This window comes from Rattus norvegicus, chromosome 16 (genome assembly GCF_021556685.1).
Source record: "Rattus norvegicus strain SHRSP/BbbUtx chromosome 16, alternate assembly SHRSP_T2T, whole genome shotgun sequence".
NCBI classification, from domain to species: domain Eukaryota; kingdom Metazoa; phylum Chordata; class Mammalia; order Rodentia; family Muridae; genus Rattus; species Rattus norvegicus.
Genome location: NC_141549.1, coordinates 25,213,369 through 25,228,910, shown reverse-complemented (window position 1 = coordinate 25,228,910; position 15,542 = coordinate 25,213,369). Strand labels below are relative to the sequence as shown.

Here is a 15,542-nt window from a genome sequence, read left to right as displayed (position 1 = left end):
TCCCCTTCTCTTCCTTCAAGCTTCTCTCCTGCCCATCCTTGCTTCTCCTCCAATGTCAGGTCTCCTACTATCCTGTACCTGCCCCTCACCTGTATTTTACAAATTCAGTGGGGAGGTGGTTCTGGTGAAGTCATCTGAGTTCTGAGTATGTGACTAGGCAGCTGTCCTTGGGGCAGTGGAATTAGCATCAAAATACAGAAACTTAAGGGCAAACCACCACAGATATCTGTTAGGTCCATTTGATTCATGACATCTACTAGTTGCATTACATTTCAGTTTAGTTTCTCTTTTGGTGACATGCCTGTTGGTCATTAACGTGATAATATGTAGGTGATGTCCCCTACTATTAATGTGTGGAATTGGAGGTGTGGTTTAAGCTTTAACAAAATTAGTAAATGTTTCTTTTGTAAAGGAGGATGCACTTGTATCGCAAGCATTGATGTTTAGAATTGAAGCATCATCTTGTTGGATTTTCCTTTGATTTATATGCAGTGTCCTTTCCCATCTCTTTTAATTATTTCTCATTGAAAGTCTATTTTACCAGATATTAGATTGGCTGCTGCAGCTTGACTCTTGGGTCCATTTGCTTTACAGACCTTTTGTCCAGTCCTTTATTCTGTGGCAGTGATTATCTTTGTGGCTGAGTTGCATTTCTATATGCAACAGAAGTATAGATTCTGTTTATGCATCTACTCTCTTAGACTATGTCTTTTTATTTGGTAAGTGAATCTGTTCCTGTTCAGAGATATTAATAATTAATGATTGCTTTTACTTGGTATTTTGATTTTGGTTTGCATGTGTTTCTCTTGGTTGGTTTTACTATGCGATTATTAGTTTCTCGTGTTAATTGAGTTCAGTTACTCTCCTTGTCTTGGAGTTTTGTTTGTAGCATCCTGATTAGTGATGGGTTAGTAGAAAGATATAGTTTGCGTTTGGTTTTGTCACAGAATAGCTTTTTACTCCACCTTGAGTAAAATTGATTGAAAATTTTGCTAAGTATTGTAGTCTGGGCTGACAGCTATAGTCTCTTAGGGTCTGTAAGACATCTCTCTGGCTCTTCTGGCTTTTAATTCTCTGTTGAGAAGTTTGGTATAATTCTGATTGTTCTGTCTTTATATGTAATATGTTACTTGCCTCTTTCTCCTTGTGGCTTTTTAATTTTCTCTCTTTGCTTTGGGGATTTAATGTTTTGGTTATTATGTAGCTGGAGGATTTATTTTCTGACACAGTAAATTCTTATTTGTAGTGTAAGCTTCTTGTGTGTATGTAGGCATCTTTTTCTTGAGGTTTGGGATGTTTTCTTCTATGATGTTGTTGAAGATATTTTCTGGGCCTTTAATCTGGGAATCTTCTTCTCCTGTTCCTATTTTTCTTAAGTTTGGCCCTGATTCCACATCGAGCCTATCAGGCTGTGCCTTTTTAATGGGGAAGATGAGTTCACTGATATTGAGAGATATTAACAACAAATGAGTGTTAATTCCTGCCATTCTCATTTTGTGAATGAGTGATTATTATTTATTTTTGTTAACACCAATCAATTTGGTGTTCTGTAAGGTTCCTCTAAGTTTATAGGCATTCTTCCTTTATGTTGTACAAATTTCCTTCTATGATTTTGTTGAACATATGTTCTCATCTTTGGAGCTGGTACTCTCTTCACTTTTGAACAATTCCTATTATCCTTAGTACAAAATTTCACAGTGTCTCAGACTACCTGAATATTTTGAGTCAGTAACTTTTTAGGTGATATTTTCTTTGGTTGACGTATTAATTTCTTTGAGTATATCATGTATGCCTGAGATCATCTCTTCCAATTCTTTTATTGTGTTGGCTGTGCTTCTGTTCTTGTTCTCTTTTGGAGTATTTCTTTCTCCAAGGTTCTATCATTTTGGGTTTCCTTTATTGCTTCTTTAATCATTTGCAGGTGTTGACATATTTTATTCATTTTGCTCACCTGTTTGATTGTATTTTCCTGTATATTTTAAGGGTTTTGATAATTTCTCCTTTAAATTCCTCTATCATATTCATAGGATTGGATTCAATGTCATTTTATTGTGTTTTGATTTTGTTAGCATATCCAGGTCTTGATGTAGTAGGATAGCTGGGCTCTAGGTGTGTTATATTGTTTTGTTCTTGTTGAGTGTATTCTCATGCTGGCCTTTAGCCAACTCTTTGTCCATGGGTGTTTACTGGTGCAAGAGTCATGAAGTGGGCTCTGGGTTTTTCTCTTTTTAGGGGTTAGGTTAAGATATGGTCTCACTAAATTGTAGCTCTCTTTGTCTAAGGAATCACAGTGATCCATATGCTTTTGCTTCCTCAGTGTTGGGATTCATGTTGTGCGCCACCAGACCCAATCTGTTATTCTTTCAAGAATCATTAGCCCAGAGTAAAAGGAATCACAGTTGATTGTTTTTATACTGGCAGGGATGGGGTTTTCTGTCATTCTGAGAGAGTTCAGTTAGGATCATCACAATTGTTCACGGGTATTTATTTCTAGACATTGATGTTTGATAAATTACTGCCATCTTTGATTTGAAATATACAGGGAATGGATTGGTTCTAAGTGACGTAATTGGCTACAAATGAATATTTACTCTAGAGTACTCAATAGATTGTTCTCATAGACATTGATACTAAAAATGAGTTTCATAATTTTATTTGTAATATTCTTCTATACTTGTAATAATACATATTTTGTTTTTATTTTCAGAAGTCTTGTTTTTTAAAGATGAAAGGCCTATGTCCTGGTAAGGCTTAACAGTACATTAGTACTAGAGGAGTGCAAAGATAAAAAGCAAATTCTTTTTGGGTATACTTTGAGACTTGTATCTTACAGGTCCCACAGTATTCTGAATATAATTTTAGCCTAAAATTTGTTCAGTGTACTTTATATGAATGTGAAAAGTATGCTCACAAGTATGCCATTTCCAAGAAAAAACTATGCAGTTTTTAAAAAGAGCCTGCTAGGATTAACTCTGAAAGTTAATGTCCACTTAAGATTCTTTAGCTTTTCAAAGCCTTACTAAATTGTATTTGTGGACTAAGACCCACACTCATAGTTATCATTTCAGGCATTCATCTCTCTGACACGGTACATAATGTGGGATGATTCTCAGTTGTCAGTCATTACTACAAGATGGCAACCATTTCTTTCCTCCTTTGACACCAGCTATGAAGGCAAAGGAACTTTTTGTCAGGTGTAGCATATATCATATATCTTAGAAGAAACGCATGAGTTGCAGTCCATCCAATGAAAGGCTGAGATTCCATGAAGGTGGATATTAACATTTCTCACTTTACATTTATAGGTTGTTATGGCTATTCTTAAGGGATGGATATGTACTGGTTTGTGTGTGTCTAGATGAACTAACTATATCTTACCTAAGTGGGTGGTTTATGTCCTTATCAATTGGTTGTAAGTTGATTGTGCAAATGTATTGTTCATTAAGTAATTAACATATGACTCTGGGTTACAGTTGCTGGGTTACAGTTTGTTGAGTCATGACTTCACTGGATTGTTGGGAGTGTGAGAAGAGTCTGTGACAGGAAGCGGTGCTAGGCTATGGAATGCTTGGGGCTAGCTTGGCATGTGGCCACACTAGCATGGCCCACAGAACAACCCGCTATGGAGACAGTGTGTGAAAATGGATGACAGAGAAACATCTAGAGCATGTGATTGCACCTGGCATGGGAACTCATGGGAACCAGTCATTCACCTTTTAATTATTCCACAAGACCCATGTCTTTCTGAAAGCTCCACCCATCAAATATCCATTCATATGATCAGTTTTCCACAGTAATGGATCCTTTGAATCTCAATAGATTAGCTGAATGTATAGAACTAAGTGACCATGTGACTATTATTTATCTCTCTATAAAGGAGGTTTTTGCCTTCCATATCAGTTGGACATGAACATTTAGGTGAAGGCCCATCCATTCCTGTCCAGGATGCTAGGTTAGACACTGGTTTGGTAGAATATTAAAAGGTGTATTTCAAGCTCATTCTGTGCTCATTAGGATTACTTACCTCCACAAGAGAGGACAATTATGTTGTTCTCTTTATTTGGGCTCTGAATCAGGAAATCATTTTATAAATAAAATCACATGACTTATTCCCTCCATGATTAAGATTCCCTAAATCATACAAGCTAATGTCAAAATCAAGATTCAAACTTTTCCATACTAAAACTGTTCAAAGACTCCTTGCAAAATACGCATGTTAACTTATACTTGGAAGTGCAAACAGTTTCACAGTCTCAATGCAATTAGTCTTATTGTTCTTTGTTTCTGTTATTACCTTATTATGTTCATAAAAATGGATAAATGGCACAGAAACAGGCAGATTGTGACTTCGGGATTCATTCATGCGTGTGTTAAGAAGGAGCAGCTTGAACATTACAAATGCAGTGGTGGGTTTTGAAGAGCTCTAGCAGCAATAGAAATCTATTTGATGTTCGACAAGCAAACCACTTGGGTGGTACCATCATAGATAGTGAAATATTCACAAAGTATCATGGGAATAGGTGCCTTACTGCATCAGGGGCAAAGACTGTTATGATTAATGTAGTCAGGGGACTAATTCCATTGCATCTATAGATTAAAAATATCACTCAGTATAGCTATGAGAGCAAAAGCTAGAGAGGTGGTTGTGTGTATATATGTATCTGTATAATGGTTTCATTGGGCTAATTTTTGGGCCTAATTTCCTTCCCTTTCTTCTACATGGGGAAAAGTTGGAAGTAAAGTATTCCCAGACATACTCAACTGGTTAAAGAACAAATGAATAGCTTTTTAAAACAATTTAAAATGTAATATAAGTTAGAAAATCAAGCAAGAAGTAATCCAATGCATTGGATTAATGTTTAGTATGAATATTAACATAACATTCTTAAAATACACCACAGTGGAGTAAGACCACCAGGACAGCTAAAATCCATTTTGAAAAACTCTAACCGGCATAATTCAGGTAAGATTAAGTGTAAGTCCTCTACTAATTCTACCCTAACTATAGAAAGAACTTTGTTTGTGCTAGGAAAGTAAGGAAATCAAATATGAATATATTTATATCCATTCTTCACTTCCTGGCAACCATTTTTAGAATTCAGATTTACTTAAGATATTGTTTCTAAGAAATTTCTTTTTTTCTTTTAAAGTTGTTTTATGTATTTGCATTCTTTTTATTGAATTACATTTTATTTCTTTACACAACTTTTCCATAGGCATTCTAGACATCAATCCAGTGGTTGGCTGTCTCTGCGTCTGTCTTAGTCAGCTTCTGGTAGAGCCTCTTAGCGGACAGCCATGCTAGGCTCCTGTTTGCCAGCACAACATGGCATCAGTAATAGTATCAGGGTTTGGTGCCTATGCATGGGATAGATCCCAAGTTAGGCCGGTCACTGGACAGCCTTTCCTTTCCTCTCTGCTCCATTTTTTACCCTGTATTTCTTTTTTTTTCTTTTTTTTCCTTTTTTCTTTTATGCGATTTTTAAAAATTTATACAACCACCAAACTAGATAAGATGGATGAAGCAAAGAAGTGCAGGCCGAAAGGAACCGGATGTAGATCTCTCCTGAGAGGCAAAGCCAGACTACAGCAAATACATAGGCAAATGCCATCATTAAACCACTGAACTGAGGACGGGACCCCCGTTGAAGGAATCAGAGAAAGGACTGAAGGAGCTTGAAGGGGCTTGAGACCCCATATGAACAACAATGCCAACCAACCAGAGCTTCTAAGAAATTTCAAATTCAAATTATATCATCTGCAATGCTACTATATTCAAATAGAACTATTGATGCATGTAGTGACCTTTGATTAAAAAAAAAAACTATTCCATGATTTGTGTCCTCTCTAGACACATAGCAGCAAGTTGACTTTGATATAAAATACATTTTTATTTCAGGTTTTAGCATATATACTATATATATGATTATTGCTACATGTCATAGGTGTCAGTGTGTGAAAATATTATCATATTAAAAAGCAAACCAAAAACAGTATTCAATTAATTTCATTATGTTTTGGAGACTAAATATCATTAGCATAATCTGGAATTTTTCCCTCCATAATATTTCAATCATACTTATTTTATAATTCACAGATTATCTTATAGTCATTTTTAGTTGTCTTCCACTTAATGTGAATATCTTGATATTATAAATATCTGGCTCACTCAGGAACCTTTGGAGAAGTGAATGGTGTGTGAGATTTGTAGGTAGTGCTGGGGAATGAAAACTGATATTCTTAGCATTCAATGAAAGCAGCCTCCATATGGGCTACTCTGACAGCACCTTTTCCCTGTAGTTCTATTAATTAGCAAAAGATATAGTGATACTTGATTTATATGCTGCAAGACATAATTTCCAGTAAAAAAAAAAAACATTGGCACAGTAGATGGAAGGTAGAAAAACCACATCATTCTCCAGTACACAGCACTGAATGATCCATTGAGTGAGTCTGAATAAGATTAGATTCCAACAGTGGGAGAAGCACCACAGAATTTATCCTTTCAGCAACCTACACCACAGCATCTCTCATACCTACTTTGGAGAGAGCCAGCCAGAGAATAGTGTAGAGGAACCTAAATGACCCTCTTCACATAACCCTGAGGGAAACAGAATTATCATAATGTGGGTGTCTTTCTTTAAAATGTATTTCAGCACTGGAGTTTTGTTTGTGTTGTCGAGGACTGAAAGAGGCCCCACACATGCTGAGCATATGGTCCACCATAGAGACATTTTCTCAGCCCATTTGTTGATAGGACAAAAACTTGCTCTGGTCATGGGCAATGCCAAGGGGCGTGCAGTGGAGTTTTACAAACTGTAAAGGAAATGAACTAGGGTTGTTCATTCTCTGAAGCATGTTTCGAGGACAGGCTTTATCCAGAGAGTGAAACTTGAGACACACTATGGTTTATATGTGGAAATATATTTTAAAAATGTTTTATGTGAGATTGCTGCTCTATCTGCAAGTTTCTTTCATGCTTCTCTCTGGAGTAATAATTCATGTTGCATAACTACTAAGGAAGTCTTTCCAGTTGCTCTTGCCATGGCCGGCAATGGAAGTTGATGTTGAACTTCTTTTTGCTGGAAATGAGCTAGGGGTCAATGCTAGATCTGAGGGCCCTTAACATCTTCTTCAGAAGATCTCGACTACAGTAACACACTGATCTCTCAAGAGCTTTGTCACACTTGCAGCTGGAAATACTTTGTAAAGGTCTTTGGGTCTCCTATATTTGACTGTCCTGCAACGACAGTCACCAGAGACTGTGCTTCCCGGTGGTAGTAATGAATGTTCCCCTACAGTGAAGGAAGTTCAAGTCGACCTTTGTAGCAGCCCCTTTCACTACTGTACGAGTTGAGCATGCTCACCTAGAGTGCTGCAAACATCCCTAGTCCAGAGGCAAAAAGCAGCAGTGGCAACATGACGCTGTCCTTTTAACCCTTCACTATGGGACAACAGTTCAGGCTAAGATGATAATTTCTGTGTCTGATAGTGATCAGGATCATAGGTAATTTGCACAACAATTTTTATAAGTAGTAACTTTTGATGAAATTTTCTCTTTGTCTTTAAAATACACTAGGAAATGGGAAGAAAGGTTTTTGCATATATTTATTATTTACCAATAATTATTCACTTTAAAGGCTTTTCATAAATGGTGCCAAAGGATATAGGGTCACAAATATTAGCCTTTGTACTTATTGTCATGTTTCCTATAGTTGTTTTGTGACAAATTTTGCTTCCCTCTTTAGAAGCTGGTAAGAGACTTACAGGAACATCACCATGGTAAGAATCTGTGCATTTTACAATAAATTAATCTGTAAAAAGTATAATGTTCAGAACCTGACATTCTCTTTGCCTCTGTGTACTACGATTTCAGCTTCTTTATTTCTTCTATAATCACAAGCTGAACAATTATCTCCCACACAGCATGAGTTATCACAAACATCCTTAGGAAGGGAGATGATTCAGTGGATAAAGTGCTTGCCATGAGTCTGTGAGAATGGAAGTTTGGATTCTCAGAATCCACATGAGGTCTTGAGGATCTCATGTGCATCTGAATCCTGGGGCACTTATGGTGAGGCAGGAGGTGGTGAGAGAGAATCCCCTGAAGTTTACTGGATAGTTTGCCTGGGTTTCTTATTCATGAAGAAGGGATTGAGCCACAAAACCAAGGTTGGAAGAATGTTGCATGCTGTTATTCTAAAGGCTCCCTGACAAGCCCTCCTTTCTTGTTCCTAGGTGTGTGAATGTGGATAATGTCAGCTCTACCTCCTCTGTGAAGGTAAAATTCTTCTTTGTGAGTTTAATTTTCTTATGAATTTTGTTACAATTCAGCAATAGTGTAACTATCCCAGTTTTATATGGAAAGATTGCTCAAGGGAGTCCACATTGTAGATGTGGAGATTTCTACAAACTGTAAGTGAGCAGTAAGTCCTTGTGGGTAGTGGTGGCCAATAAGAGAATGGACTCAAAAGACATAGTGAGTGGAAGACTGAGCGCAGTCCTCGTACAATAGAAGATGTCTGATGTTTGACAAGTATTGTTTGCAGAAATGAGTACATGTTCGACTGATTTTAAAATGTGACTGTTACTAGACCATAATATTTCTTTTTTAAAAATTTTTTATTAGATATATTTCTTTACTTACTTTTCCAATGTTTTTCCCCTTCCTGGTTTCCGGTCCATGAGCCCCCATCCCTTCCCCCTCACCCTCTCCCATATCGGTTTTCCTGGGCTGGAGAGATGGCTCAGTGGTTAAGAGCACTGACTGAAAGAACCAAAAAAAAAAAAAAAAAAAAAAAAAAAACCAAAAAAAAAAAAAAAAGAGCACTGACTGCTGTTCCAGAGGTCTTGATGAATCCAATTCCCAGCAACCACATGTTGACTGACGACCATCTATAATGAGATCTGATGATCTCTCCTGGTGTGTCTGAAGATAGCTACTGTATACTTATATATAATAAGTACTTCTTAGTAAGTCCAGACATTTCTATAATCCATGAATCTCCTAAGTGACTTTACCCTCAGGAAAATGCATGCAATTTTTATCTACCTTTGGACACTGCTATTTTAGGATCCTGTATGAGAGAATCTCCTTGGTTTCTCTATTTCATGTGTATTTACACTAAGGAGAAATTGTGGCTATGTAGCAGTTTGTAATATGTTCATCAAATTTGTCTTATGAGAATAGAGCATTTTCTATTTGATTCTATGAGGGTATGTTGAAAGCTCTTCATCTAGAAAAACAAGTGTTTTTCCCAATTATCCAGCATTTTTAGATGCAGGGAGTCAATTACTGTATATTTCCACTTAAGTTCTTCTTTATGGATTTTAAAATAATATAAACTTATATTCTTTGTGCCACATTCAAACAGTTAAAATATTGTAGTGCTTTACTTAGATATTTCCATATCCAGTCTGAGGCTGCTTTATCACTGTGAGCTGCTCAAGGTTAAGAAACCTGTTTCTATATAACCTATAGCCCTATAGTGAGGGGCTGTGTGAATGAAGAGTGGCAATTTAATGATTTTTGAATGTGACTCAGTGGACCAATGTGTTTCTATAAAGCAGTTTCACCGGTTCTATGGTATGGACAGTGCTAGCAATTAAATTGCCATTTATTTGTAAATGAAAAATGTGCATTTTGTGATTCCCCACAATGGAAGAGTAAGACTGTTAGAAGGGGCCTCATTAATATTAATAATCATCTTAAACTAGAAGCAGAATAATTGACTGATAGTGAATTAAGCTTAGTCTCAACAAGAACAAGGTCAAGTTTGTCAGTTAATGATTTTCTCTTAATCTAGGCTAGCATAAATATTTTAACTTCTTGATGGTATCCTATTAAGTTGTAAATAGGCATATAAGAGATATTTTATGTTTAATAATTTTGATTTTCATGTGTCAATATCCTGTAATTCCTACAGAACATTGTTGATTTGAAAGCATGCATCCTAAAAGAATAGAGTTAATTTCGAGACCAAATAAAAAGTAAACTCTCTTCTCTGCATTGCAGGGAGAATCGGGAAGTAAATTCCATATAATACCTAAGAAGATCCAGAACATTTTTAGAAAATCTGGAGTTTATGTGTGTTCTCGAGGAGAGCCAGTACCTGATGTATGGAAAGCAAAAAAATCCATAATGGTAATACCCCTAATTTGAGAAGTAACCTATTTCCTTTTGTGAAGGGGAGTGATGGGTGTTTGTGCCTATGCCTTCCTAGTGCAAGTAGTGAACAAGTAGAGAAAGATCAGCCTTGAGCATTCCCTTCACACTCTCCATATCCTCACTCCTTGCCAGTCAATGCATTAGGCAGTGCTTCTCAACCTTCCTAACGCTGTGACCTTTAATACAGTTCCTCATGCTGTGGTGATTCCCAATCATACAACTGTTTTGTTGCTACTGCATCAGTGTCAAATTGAAAATATCATCAACTGTAATGTCGTATTGGTATTTTCAGAAGGTCTTTGCCAACCTGTGTGAGACTGTTCTATGCCCTCCTCCAATAGGGTATGACAGACAGGTTGAGAATCACTGTCATAAAATGTAATAATAGTAAATTAGACTATGGAAACAGAAGAAAAAACAGAAAATGAGCATGTTTTTAACTCACTGAGGAGAACTCATAAAAATACAGAAACCAAATAGTACATGCTCCTGGAAATAGGTACAGTAAACATGAAAGCAACCACCATAGTTGTGTTTCATTTACTTTGGATTGACTGACTTTATGTGTGTGAATGTTTTGCGTGTATTCTGTCTGTATACCATGTGCGTGTGCTTCCCACAAAAGTCAGAAGAGGTCATTTCATCCTTTGTTCTTGTTGTTCCAGAATTTTGTCAACCAATATTATGTGTTTTACAAAGCAAAGCCAGGTGTCCTGGAGGAGCAATGAATGTTTTTAACATCTCAGCCCCTTTTCCAGCACACAGATTTAATATGTTTGATAGGCAAAAAGATTAAATTTATCGTCAGGGGAAATAAGAAGTCAGTCTTCTGATATTTCTTAACTTCCTGGACAGGACCTCAGCATTCTGGTTTTACCCAATGAAGTCCAAAGTACTTATAGGCGGGGTGCCCACAACAGGAGGCTGGGTATGTTTGTGTACACAGTTAATTCATGAACTCATAAATCAGGCAGGATGGTCTCTGTCAGTTCAAGGACATTCTGTACTTAATTTATTTGGGGAGTAGGAGAATGTAAGTTGAATTGTAGGTATCAAAAGATAACTTGTATGAATCAATCTTTCCCTTCCTCTGTTTCCAGTCTCAGGTATCAAATTCAAGTTGTCAGTCAGGCTTCCAAGTAGGTTTATCACATTGGTAGTATGATTTACACTTTGGTTAGCATTAACAGACAAACAGTAGATAAACTCTGCATGTGTGTGTGTGTGTGGGGGGGGTTATTTAACATTAACACAAATGCTAAGCAGTGCATGGGAGGATCAGACAAAGAGATGGGAGTTCATGTGATTGAACACTTGTCCACTGATGGGAGATTGTTTAACTTTCGGGGTCTGGCCTTGCTAGCAGAAGGTTTTCAGTGGTAGATTTTAATGGCTATGACTACTTGTGGTACCAGTACTGTGTTATCTGCTTCCCGGTCTACCAGCCTGTGAGAACCAACAATGTACTGCCAAAAGTCAGGCCTCCCTGTTCCTTCCTTGAAATAAGTGACTGGTTTTCCCCATCAGATATTTTGTCACAGAAAGTACAGAAACAAATTCAAAAGTAACAGCCATCTTTCCTGTTTAAATCCCCTTTCAGAAGTTACAAAGCAAGCAGAAGGGTGTGTCTGCTGATCTTACACACACTACTTACTCCTTACTCCACTGCATACTGTCAACACGTAGCTAACTACCTTCCTCTAGACCTCTAATTTCATCATTAGGAAAGAGGAAGTTCAGATATAATTATTACACATAATGGAATCATTAGAAACTGTAATTTACAGAAACCAAACTCAAATGCTCTTCGTTTATGCCTAGATCAATTTGGTTTCCAATTAACTACTACAGGTGATGAACCTGAGTAATTTTTATTCTAGGAAGAACTTAGCAAAGACATAGAACTCAGGTACTTTAATAAACAGAAATTCACTCGGCAATCACCTTCTATTGCAGTGAAAAGTCATTAGAATTTTCTAAACTAAAATTTCTAATGCAAACACATTTTATCCTAACTAGAATTTTATGATGCTATGGAATGTACAAATAATGGTGATGAATATAGTAACTAAATTTTATATGCCCATGATTAGAATACAATCCACAATATCATTACAGCAGTGGGATCTTACAGAGACAACTAAGACAAAGGTAGTTTCCATTCTTCCAAGGAATAAATGTCACTGAAGTAAAACTAAACATCATTTCTGATGTTAAATTTGAATAAAACCAAACGAACACAAGACTTCCCACAAGACTACATGGGAAATGCAGTGTAATGAGTATAAAATAAAAAAATGAAAGACCTTAGCTAGGACAAGGAGCAGCAGCAGCAACAGAAACAGCAGCAGCAGCAGCAGCAACAGAAGCAGCACCCGAAGCCGCAGCCCAAGCTCCAACAGAAGCAGCCAAAGCCAAAGCAGCTGAAGCCAAAACAGCGGAAGCCTAAGACACCTAATCCGCTGAAACCCCCGAAGCCACCGAAGCCGCCAAAGCCGCCAAAGCCTCCATAGTCACGGAAGCCGCCGAAGCAGCTAAAGCCGATGCCGAAACCGCCAAGCCGAAGCCTAAGCAGAAGCCAAAGAAGAAGCAGAAGGCGAAGCCGAAGCAGAAGAAGCTGGCGAAGCATAAGAAGCCAACAAAGCCAAAGAAGCCAATGAGGACAAGGAAGAAGACAGAGGAGGAGGGGGAGGGGGAGGGGAAGCAAAGGGGAGAAGGCGGGGAAGGAGGAGATGATGACAACCACAAAGATGACTAGGACGAGAAGAAGAAGAAGCCGAAGAAAAGGAAGAAGATGAAGGAGAAGAAGGTGAAGGAGAAGAAGGAGAAGGAGAAGAAGGAGAAGGAGAAGGAGAAGGAGAAGGAGAAGGAGAAGGAGAAGGAGGAGAAGGAGAAGGAGAAGAAGAAGGAGGAGAATTAGCCGGAGTAGAAGGAGAAGCAGGAATAGAAGGAGAAGCCAGAGAATCTGTATCTATATCTATATCTGATAGAGGGCTAATATGCAATATATACAAAGAAATCCAGAAGTTTAGACTGCAGAGAATCAAATAACTCTAGCACAAAATGAGGTGCAGAGCTAGACAAAGAATTCTAAGCTGAGGAATATCAAATGGCCCTGAAGCACCTAAGGAACTATTAAACATCCTTAATCATCAGCAAAAATCAAACCAAGAAAATGTTGAGATTTGACCTCACACCACTCAGAATGACTAAGAAAAAAGTCTAAAGTGACAACAAATGTTGACGAGGATGAGGAGAAAGAGAAACATTCCTCCACTGTAGGTGGTATTGCAAGCTCTTACAGTAACTCTGGAAATTAGTTTGTAAGTTCCTCAGAATTCGGACATAGTACTACCTGAGGACCTAGCTATACACCCTCCTGGGCATATACCTAAAAGGGGCGCCAACATGTGGCAAGGAAACATGCTCCATTATGTTCATAGAACCCTTATTTGTAATTGCCAGGAGCTGGAAAGAACCCAGATGTCCTGCCATCTACAGAGTACACTGACAGACCCATGTCTTAGGTGCACATGTAGCAGAGGACGGCCTTGTGGGGAACCAATGGGAGGAGAAGCCCTTGGTCTTGCCAAGGCTCTACCTCCACAGTGTAAAGGAATGCTGAGACAGGGAGGCAAGTGGGAAGGGGTGAGTGGATAGGTGGGGGAACAGCCTCATAGAAGAGGGAAAGGGAAGATAGGATGGGCGTTCATGGGTGGAAAACCAGGAAAGGGGATAACATTTGAAATGGAAATAAAAAAAAAATCAAATACTCCTCCCCAAAAAAGGATGAGGGGAAGGGGTGGTTGGTAAACCTCACTTGGTAAAACTCTTGCCTTGAAAACCCAACTGCAGATGTGGGGACAAGGGGATCCCCAAAGCTACTTGCCTGCAAGTGTGAATATCAGTGCGCTCCAAGATAGTAAATCAATCACACCAGGGACGTGGGTGAGTGAGGTTTGTCTCCAGATCAGAGGGACAAGGGGTGGAACCCACAGGGCGGCCTGATGGCCAGAGTTCAGTCCTCAGAAGCCACAATGTGGCAGAACAGAACGGTCAGTTGACCCTGCCTTCTGGCCACTACACACTTAGCTCCACATGTGTGGGGCACTGGAAAGTGAGAGTTGAGCAGGTGTCCCTGTCGTATGGTTGGTTATCTTTTTGGTATATGCCTAGGAGTGGTATACCTGGGTCTTGAGGTAAAACAATTTTTAGTTTTCTGAGAAACCTCCAAATTAATTTTCCAAATTCATTGTACAAGTTTCCACTCCAGCAACACTGGGAAACTCTTTCCTGTGCTCTACATCCTTACCAGCATGTGCTATCACTTGAATTTTTGGACTTAGCCATTCTAACAGTGGATATGGAATCTCAGGGTCATTTTGATACTCATTTCCAAGATGGCTAAGTACTTTGAAGATTTCTTGGCCATTTGAGGTTCCGTTGTTGAGGATTCCCTGCTTATCTTTGTATGCCATTTTAAATTGATAAACCCAGGGACCAGAAATCCTGACCTGGCAGGGCTTAAGAAGTAGTTCTATCGTAATGAGCTCCAATTGCCAAAATGAAAGCCAAAGATGATTGCACTGTGACATAGGAAGAACCTATATGGGGGTTGCAGGGATGGCTCAGTATTGATAAGGGCCTGGTGCATTTGCCAAAAATCTATGTTCTATTCTCAGAACTTATCCAGAGGCTCAAGAGTACCTGACCTTATCTTCTGGATGCTCTAGATATGACATAGGTGGCAAACACAGACGCACATGACAAGCGTTTATTATTTTGATGTTTGACCTGTATATATATTTTGTCTGCATGTATTTCTGTGCACCGAATGAATGTAGTGCCTGAAGCATTCAGAAGTGGGTGCCACTGCCAGATCTCCTTCAAACTGTAGTTACAGACAGCTGATGGCCACCATGTACAGCTAGATATTAGGCTCATGTCTCCTAGAAGAGCAGTTAGCCAGTGCGTTTAACCACTGGGCCACATCTCCTAAAAAATATTCTAAATGATAAAATACTATAGAATCAATTTTAAAAGTGCTCAGAAAATCTCAGAGTTGCATAAGAGTGTAGGGGGTTGCGATTATTGCAACCAAAGAAACAACAAACTAGTTGTAGACTCATAAACAGGGAATTTAATGAGAGAACCACTTTCTTGATCACTAAGCATGGAAGTGTAGGAATCAAGTGGACCTCACTCTCCTACAGGATTGAGAAAGGTGACAGTCAGGGAAAGAGATTAACATTAAGAATGCAGAAGACAGCGGAAGGGGTGGCACAGGTCTTCCTGGTTGCTGCCGCTGCAGAGAGCCCGTGGGCAGCACCCCACGAGCGAACTTGAGCCTCCGGACCACAGGTAAGACCAACTT

At 38.6% G+C, this 15,542-nt stretch overlaps 1 protein-coding gene across 1 annotated transcript in view; it reads left to right on the top strand.

Moving 5' to 3' along the window:
* The window catches only part of LOC134482337 (ankyrin repeat domain-containing protein 7-like), a 29,336-nt gene extending 18,644 nt beyond the window's left edge, over positions 1 to 10,692 (top strand). The window contains exons 6-10 of the mRNA XM_087589396.1: positions 2,708 to 2,744; positions 4,902 to 4,963; positions 7,749 to 7,782; positions 8,239 to 8,281; positions 10,016 to 10,692. Of these exons, the coding sequence (XP_087445522.1) occupies positions 2,708 to 2,744; positions 4,902 to 4,963; positions 7,749 to 7,782; positions 8,239 to 8,281; positions 10,016 to 10,162 (323 nt within the window). The 3' untranslated portion in view covers positions 10,163 to 10,692. The remainder of the gene's footprint in view (positions 1 to 2,707; positions 2,745 to 4,901; positions 4,964 to 7,748; positions 7,783 to 8,238; positions 8,282 to 10,015) is intronic.
* Positions 10,693 to 15,542: the final 4,850 nt, after the last annotated feature.